We start from the raw sequence: 9,168 nt of genomic DNA, 5'->3' as shown, positions 1-9,168 counted from the left end.
ATCAGGACATCATGTGTAATGACTATTTATTTGACACACACTGTGATGATTACGCACTACCTAGTCCACCAGGCAGCAGAGAGGGCACTCGGTCATTCCCCTGCAACTGTGCCCTGTCACTTGCCTAATGGTCAGTTTGGAGAGCCTCTGGCTACAGCCTTGTCTTCTGGGGACCAAAGCATCCTGGGAATAGGCAGGTTGCTTTCAACTTTGTAGACATTTGTGCTTGCCACATATTCTATTCTCTCACTCTTTTAAATTTGTTTGTTTTAAAGTGGTTATGGGTATGAAAGATTTAAATGTCTTTATTTTTATAAATCAAGGGTGAGAGACATAAATACTACACCAAAATGTTTATCCCATAAATGATATATGTGTGTAACACCGTGGGGAAGCATAAACAGTGGGCTGTTAGAAGATGCTGCTTCCTGCAGGCAGATAGCATGAACACATATCCATCCCATTATATCTTACCTGGATTGCCAGGGACAGGAATAATTTTCTCTCTTGGGTCCATACAGCTTGCTCCACAGCCATCAGTTCTGGTTTTCCCGAATGAAGAGTCCAAAGGTGCCCAGAAATAACATTTATTAACCAACAATAAAACACACAATAGAAAAGGCCTTATAAGTAAAACTATATATTTATAATGCTTTATTGTTTTTGCTCCAGTACTCCACAAAACACTACAGACAGTAACAAAATAATTCAGTAAATCTTAAAAATTTTCAAGAGAATTATAGGACACTCTTTATCATATGTGAGCATCAACAATGCCACAGCCATTAGATACACTGTTAAACACTATCATAGATATCTTTCTTGAATAAAGGACATAATAATTTTTTTTAATCCAGAGTCATAACATTTACACAGATCCATACACAAGAGAACAACTCAGAGCGAGTGAAGCAGACTCCCCAGTGACCTGGAATCATCTGCCTGTACATCATTTAAAGATAGTACAGTGTTAACAGGATAGAAGTCAACACACTAAAGAGAAATGCTGGGGTTCACTTGGGGTGAGAGGAGTGAAAATTGGGCAGTTGAGGAAAGCCGCCTACATATTTTCCATGGCTCGCTTTGCAACGTGCTCCCTCCCCTTTTCTGCCTTTTCTTGGTTGAGGTACTCCAGAACTTTCATTAGCAGGTCTTCATCCAAGTACTGTCTGTTCGGGGTGTCGTCATTCTTCGGGGACCCCACCGGGAATCTCTTGCTCACCGGGGACGGTTTCTCAGTCTCCTGAGAGTTGCCTTGGCTCAAATGCTCCTTGATTACCTGCTCCAGTTGGTCTTCTTCCTGTAGGTCATCTTCAGATGAGCCTGGACTGGGCACTCGCTTCACCTGGTTTGAATTCATGATCTCAGGGTACTTCACCAGCATCCGGGCCAAGTACTCTCCTAACTCTTGATCCTTGTCATTCGGGTTTTCGAAGGCCACTTGTCTGTTTTCAACATCAGGCATCCAGGCAGCTTTGGGAAGCTGGTTTGCTCTAGATCTTCCAGGACCATAGGGGAGCCTCAGCAGAACCTTCTCTCTGTTATACTGATTGGGAAAATATGGAGGCTTTTGATTGGTTGCACTCTCCATCCCTAAAAGATTTAAAATGTCCTCAACGCTGAGTCCATCTGGTAAGGCCTCTGTCACGGCATGACCAGGTGTCTTGGGGTACCCACTCTTGGAGAGCATCTTATTTGGGAACAGGTCCGGATGGTCTAAGTCAGCCTCTGAGACGTCGTCTAGGTCAGCAGGTAGGTCGAGGTCCTGCTCAGGCTCCACTGACCCACTTGGCTTCTCCCCAGTTTTGAGCATGTCGATCAGGTCTTCAGGGGGTATCTGTAAATTCCTGGAGATTTCAATCAACTGATAAATAGACTGAGAATCGAGTGGTTTCTCAAAGAGCTTGGCTGCTCTTTCCCCATTTTGCCCATTCTGAGACCTCCCACCCCCTGCGGCACTCACTAACCTTTTCAAATAGGCGATTACTTTGGCAACGTCGTCTGAGAGCTGGACTTTATTCTCTTTCTGGAGATCTTCATCCTGGAGCCCCTGCTGCCCCGAACGCTTCATTTCTTCATTGACTTGTTCATTTTTTTCCATATTCTCTTTGCTGTCCCTCACCTCTTCCTGGGTGTGAGTCTCTATTTTCTCCTCCACTGGGTTCCAATCTTCTCCCCCGACCACATCTTCATAGGCGATGTTACTGGCCTTATAGATGTCATCTTCGTCGTCTGTGTACAGCTTTTGCTCCTCATCAGCCCTCTCCCTTTTCTGGTTGTTTGGTCCTGTCAGTTTCCCCAGCTCTTGGAAGACAGACTCCAGGGTAGCAAGACTTTGAGGTGTGTACTGTTCCTCTACTATTTCATTTGTGCGTTTGAAGGGGTTGTCCCTGGAATTCTCTTCATACATCAGAGGGAATCGCATGTGCTTGAGCTTCCTCTCTGGCCACTGTTGAGTTTCGTAATCATCCGTCACATCCCCTGGGAAGTTCTTTTCCGAATTCATGGCATAGGGCTTGTTTTCTTTCAGTACAGATTGAGGCTCACTTTCTGCCTGCCTCAGAGCTTCAAGGATTATCTTCATCCACTCATCTTCGCTCAGCGAATCCCTTGAGCTCTCCAGCAGGTGGCTTTCCTCACCATTTTCTTTTGGCTGAAGGGGAGCAGAGACACCTTGGTAGGGATTATAGTCTGGGCTGCTTTCTTCTTTGTGAGCTTGCTGCCGGAGCTTTTCTATGTACTCCAAAGCCCTGATCATCTCAGGACTGGGAAACTTTTGGGCATTTTCCAATCTTGGGTCTGGTTCTTTCTGAAGAAGCTGGTTTCTCTGGAATGAAGCTGCCTCAACTCCAGAGATGAAGAAAATTAAATGGATAAGAGACAGGGCTGCTCCAAGCTGGTGGGTCTTAGCTTCTGCCATGTTTTAAAGATTTCCTTAAAGCATAGAAAACATGAATTAAGACAAATGAGACTGACTAGAAGACACTATAGCAAAACAAATAGACCACTGAGCAGAAAAAAAAAAAGACGAGACAATTTCACATTGCACTGAAGATAGCTCTCTAAAGTCCACAAATTATCTTCCATGTGATTCTCCCAAACTAACTCCAGGAATCTTTAGCAAAATTGCCACTCATTTGCATCAAACTTGCATAGTTTCCTCAGTTAAAACAGTAACAAAAACACTGTCATGAGTTTTCTCAAATTGTTTCATTTCTAAAACTTATAGTTTGATTTTTAGTACATGTTGTTTTTTTAATAAAAGAGAAAAAACTCTCCAAGATAAATTGCAGTTATCTCATATAGCATTATAGTAAAAAGATTGGCAAAATAATTTGTTATAAAACACACAGGTACACACACAATTTTATCATTAAGATTGTAACAAAAAACATGTGGTTTGTTTTATGAATTATTCATCAATTTTTGTTGTAGAAACACAACAGAAGCAGTTGTTATATATTGATACTATACAGTATATTAGTGTCAATTTGCTATATATATTGATGCTATTCAGTATATTAGTGTCAATTGTATGGAATTTCTGGATGGATATCATATGGATATTTTTCAGAAATAATTTTTCTTACTCTGACATCAAATCCATCTAGCAATTAATAACCTTCTTCAGGTCATAGCAAGTAGGCTCAACCAATATAGTTTCTTTCTGTGTCAGCAAAATCTCTGTGCTCCATATTTCTTCTAATAATTAAATTATGACTACTTGCAAAACACAATTATGGTTATATTTTTCATCAGCCCTCAAGAGTGTATAGTAAATAATAACAGATGTTACAGAGAGAACATAAGTTTACTTAACTAGTCTATTTCTAAACTTGTAAGTGCTCAGATTCAGTTTGTCTTATGTCTGTGTCTATTTTTGTGTGGACCTGTGAAATCTTAAAATGACTCATACTGTTAAAAAAAGCTTAAAATAACTACTATGTAAATCCCAATTTAGATAAACACAGACAATGTGTTGAATTCTTCCTACTTAAAACTCTTCATTCATTTTTTTTTTCTCCAGCTCTTTAAAATTCTCATGAATTAGCAAGAGGATTAGTTTTTACATGTTTTATATTTGGCATTGCTAATGTTGAAAAGCTATTTCAACAGCAATTTAATTGTAAATAAAATTCATTTAAAATAAGTTCACAAATTTGTTCATGTCTTTACCGGATCATGGTTTTGTGATAGATAAGATATACGTGCAAAATTTTCTGTTACATTTGAAATCAATTGTGGAAAGTACCATTGTTCACTAGATTATATCAGGAATTAATGTTTTCAGTTTTAGAGCTTAAAAATAGTATAATTATAGAAACTTTACACAGTTACATTACTTCTATTAAAATAATCCCTATTAACTCAATTACTTAGTTAACTGAAAGAAAAGCCTCTAAAGGTATTTCAAATAATACATCCAAAATATTTGCCCTGAATAAGTGTGTACTATAATTTTATTCATAAAATTCTTAGGTTTAAGTACATTATACATATTATACATCCCTCTTCATATTATTTCAAGATTAATTTACTTTTGGTAATCATTTTCAATACTGGCTTTTTAAATAGTAATCTTAAAAACCTGATTGAAATTATTTTCTTGGAAACTATTTTCTTTAGTTATTCTTAATATATGGATTATGTGCTTGTCTTTAAAATTGGTTCTTTGGAAGTAGGTTTTGCTGTAAAGTTGGAGTGAAATACTCATTGCAGTTGTTTAAACCACAGCTAACAAGTACTACCCTTTGGTCATTTATCCCGATTCAGTTTGGATGACATAGTCACAGCCTTTCAGACTCAAAAGATTTCTTTCCCTGGTTGCAGTTCAACAGCTCTAATATATGATACAGGGTTTGAATTAAAATTTAATTTTCTATCAAGGTCACTTGATAGCTATCATTAAAATATGTTAAGTTAAAACGTCATTTATACCAAAATCAGACAGGAACATCAACAATGGAGCAGTAACACATGTGGATATATCTAATTTGAGCAATTCAACTAGTTGAGATAAAAAAAAAAACTTGATCCAAATCAAAATCTTTAGCAAAGTATTGTACAATCTCTTTCAATCAAAGAACAATAATTCCAGTAATAATTTGTACAGTTATGAATGTTCTCAACATGTATTCAACATCATCATTTCTCTATAATTCATGGTCATATCTAACCTATACCCCAAGATACTATTTCACCCTAGAAAAAGGAAGAAGTCTGTTTTTATGATCATTCTAAGCTACTTCCCTAGGACTACAATTTAGAGATAATAATGGAAGCCCTTAATATTACCATTTCAGAATAATTAAATATAGTTAGTTAATTTAGAGCTCTTGTAAGGTAAGCATGGAAGGAAAGAATAGTTCTAAATTGGTTTTCTCTATGACTAATGTGTCTAACAGCCTTTGAATCGTTGGTAACCTACTGTTACGAATATTAAGCACATAAATTATATCCCTGGGTTTGTATCTGGCTCTTAAGCAACCACACATTAAGGAAGGAAACAAAAATATCAGGTGTGGTCAACTTTACGTTAATATATGTATTGGCACTAAAATCCTTAACTTTTCACTCTTTTTACATAGGGTTATCTAATAGCATTTAAGTTAATAAATAGCCAACAGCGAGTAGGAGAAATCACAGAGGCAATCATAGACATACACATATGGTATCCTTACATTGGCGGAAGAGCAGCAGGTTGCTCTTCAGTTTTCTATCGATTATAAGCTTGTCAAGCGTTCGTTTTTTCCTTCTCAGCTAGGAATTGAGGGGAAAACACGCAGTTCGCAACTTTCCAGTAAATCCAAGAGAAAAGCAGCCTTACCTCTGTCTTACAGGGCAGGGAAGGTCCACAGCATGTTCCTCCTGGTCCGCAGGCTGAGCTCCTCGGGCCGTTTCAGCACCCGGACAGCTCCTCGGCTTATAGGGAGCCGCCGCGCCTGACTCCGCACTGCACACTGACGTCACCGGCTCAGCCACAAACCCCAGCACAAGCGAGCTTTTTCAAAGGATCCCAGAGAAAATAATCACTTTATGTATTTTTTAAAGTGTTGCATGCTTACGCCACCTGTCTTTTTGTGGCAAAAACTGCAGTTTCCCTTTTTCTTTTATCAAAATCTTTGAGGCTTGAAATAAAATGCTTTGCACAAATTCCCTTAGAAATCTGTCAGATAGACATGACTAATTGCAAGATAATTTCGTCTGTGTTCTGATGTTCTAATACCTTGCTATAATGGTTTTTGTTGTCACTTTTGTTGGTTTTGCTGCCATCCTCACTGTTAGAAGAAAGTTTTGCAGATAAGGATTATTTTGTTTCATTGTCCACGAAGAAATTGCTTTATCATTTCCTGGTATTACCTAAGATGAATGGAGGACATGTTATGAATATGAGAGGCTATATTTCATGTCATAGCCACAGGCATCATTCTTCTAAATATCATGTTTATTTGAATAAAAAGGAGAGCTGCCTATTTTTATATGAGAATCTACTTTAAAAGCTTCAAAATGTTTTTTGAAATAGGTATTCACAAAATTTCAAGTATAGCAGCTGGTAATTCTATATGAATCTTTTGGTATCTTTTGCAATATCTGATCTCAGAAAGGGAAGCTCAGAAGTTAGCATTGATGAAAATACTTCGACCAGGAAAAAAAAACAAATTATTTTCCTGTTGAAGAAAAATGTGACACATTTATAATTGGAATTCTCTTGCAATCAAGAGAAATTTTTCTTCTTTTGTTGAATCAGATGAGTTGAATGCCTTCCATGAATGGGGCCAATCCAGGGAATAATATAGTAGTTAACTCCCAACCTCTTAGATTTGTAATTCATAATCATTGCTATGCTTTGCCATGTTACCTGATTATGTATATTAATAATTTATGTAGGTCTAAATTTTTAATTTTATTTTATTAAAGGTATGAATCCTCTAAAAACTGTATATGTTGAAATATACTCTAAGAATACAAAAGAATTTTGCTACAAGAGATCCTTTATGTCTCTGCTAAGTGAATAATCAGTCACTGATTATATAATCAGTCCAGAAGTTACAATACCTACTAGGTACCAGATACATTGCTAAATGCTGATGATAGAAAAATAATTTTTTTTTTGCCTTTGGGAAGAATTTAACTTGATGAAAATTACAAATAAATAAATAGATGATTTTTACATAAATTGGAAAGCACTAAGAGACTAGTTAGTCAGGATAAAAGTTGGTTCAACCTAGAAACTGAGGGGGCACAAGGAAGTCCTCCAGATGAATGGACCTAAGCTTAGATTTATCATTATCAGGTCTTTAAAAACTGATTTCTAACTGCACTAGATAAGCCACAATACTCTCAAATTTATCAAGGAAAGTGGAAATAGTTTAAAATATTATGAAAATAAAATCTTGGTGAAAGTGACCCTTGATTCTCCCCATTGGCTATCCTGGTGAAGGCATGGATTTTCCTAAATGATGAGGAGACAGTTGGATGTTGGTTGACAAGGAACTCAGATAGCTGTATACTGGAGTCATATGGCCAATTCCTCTAATATTCCTTTTAAAGGGCTTTTAGTGCATGATCAAGAGCTGGGTTGAAGAGACTTGAGTGAACATGTCCTATTTACAAGGCATCATCTTAATGACACCAGTTCATTCATTGACAGCTAAGATTTTTTAAAAATCTTAACAAAGCTCTGGCTAGCTATTGCCGCAGTCCGGCTGCAGCAAAATAACCCGGGGGTGACGAGCAACTTGTATACATTGATACAGCAGGAGTGGGAGCCGTTTATTGTAGGACGGGAGGGGTATTTATACATTACACACAGCTTATCTTAATTAGCATAAACTAGATACAGCAGTCAACCAATAAGGAATCTCCACACTTAATGGCTCACTGGTGTTACTTCACAAACCACTCCCCCTGGCAAAATGCCAGGCGCCATCGTGACTTGTTTATAGACCCTAACAAGCTATTATGAGTTTGGCCTAATTTACTGTCCAGGATTTCTATGTGACCAGTCGAGCTGACCAGTATCAACACAGCCTCAGAAAATTCTGCAGTCAGTTCAACACAATTAAAAGCCCTCAAGGAAGTTGCTTTGAGCAGGTTAGTTCACTTATGTAAGCCTGAACGTATTTGGCAAGGACCAAAAGCTATAGTTCTTCTAGGGCCCTGAAGTAAAATTCTTGCCTAGAAATGCCTTTAGCAATCCAAAAGACATGTAGAACCTCATTCGAGTGTTTAAGAAGTAATATGTCAATAGGCAGCCACAGGAATAGACAAGCCCCATCAAGATCAAGGTGTGAGTAGAGCAATGAGCCACATATGGGCAGTTTGATGCCTGCCTACTTTATGATACTATGAAAAATACATATCATTTATTAAGTTCTATTATATCCCTAACACTGTCCTGGGAATCTAATTTAATCCTAACAGTTTTAACAGATAGCTATTTCATCTCCTCTACAGGTGAATGAACTACCAATTAGAAGTAAGTAAGTTGAACATTAGTTCCTGGCTCATAATTGGTAGAACTAGGATTTGAACCTTGGTCTTTTCATCGGTATTTGCACAATAAAGATTATGATTCAAGCACTGTGCTAGGTGATAGAAATACAGAAATGAATATGGCACAGATCCAGTCTTTAAAGATCCATGTCCAGAACGAAATTACTTTAACAAAATTCCTTAGGAATTGTCTCAATGACTTTTCCTGGTCACTACCCGAATGGTGTAAGTCTGGACTGCTATCAGGGCAATACAAATGGAAAGCAAGAATTAACAATAGTTCACTTCCTTGGTTAACTGGGCATACTAAAATGTCTTCCAAACATGAGAGTAACTACTAAATTTGAACAATTCTATTTACCTGCCTATTTTTTATAGATTTTTAATGTGTTTTATTTAATGTGTGTCTAAAAGTCATCATTTTTGCTAGCAGTTATTGGTTGTAAAAGGAACTATTTCCCGAATAGGAGTCTTTTTGGAGAAGTTAAAGTGCAATACATACATAGAACTCAACCTTTTTATTGATGTGAAATATTTTAGAGCATGGATAAAACATTAAAGATAACCTATGTATCTTTTTAATCACTGAGCCTGAGATAAGATCATTTTAGACATTTTCTTATAAAATTTCAATTTTCTATTAGGTCTAAATTGCCAACTATCATTGCCTCC

The 9,168-nt window shown here is 37.2% G+C and overlaps 1 protein-coding gene across 1 annotated transcript; it reads right to left on the bottom strand.

The window, feature by feature from the left end:
- Window positions 1–1,060: 1,060 nt before the first annotated feature.
- Scg2 (secretogranin II) lies at window positions 1,061–2,920 on the bottom strand. The gene has a single exon (XM_071619350.1). It carries the CDS (start codon window positions 2,918–2,920, stop codon window positions 1,061–1,063), a length of 1,860 nt encoding a protein of 619 aa, XP_071475451.1.
- Window positions 2,921–9,168: the final 6,248 nt, after the last annotated feature.

Source organism: Marmota flaviventris, chromosome 11 (genome assembly GCF_047511675.1).
Source record: "Marmota flaviventris isolate mMarFla1 chromosome 11, mMarFla1.hap1, whole genome shotgun sequence".
NCBI classification, from domain to species: domain Eukaryota; kingdom Metazoa; phylum Chordata; class Mammalia; order Rodentia; family Sciuridae; genus Marmota; species Marmota flaviventris.
This window is presented reverse-complemented; position numbering and strand designations above follow the sequence as displayed.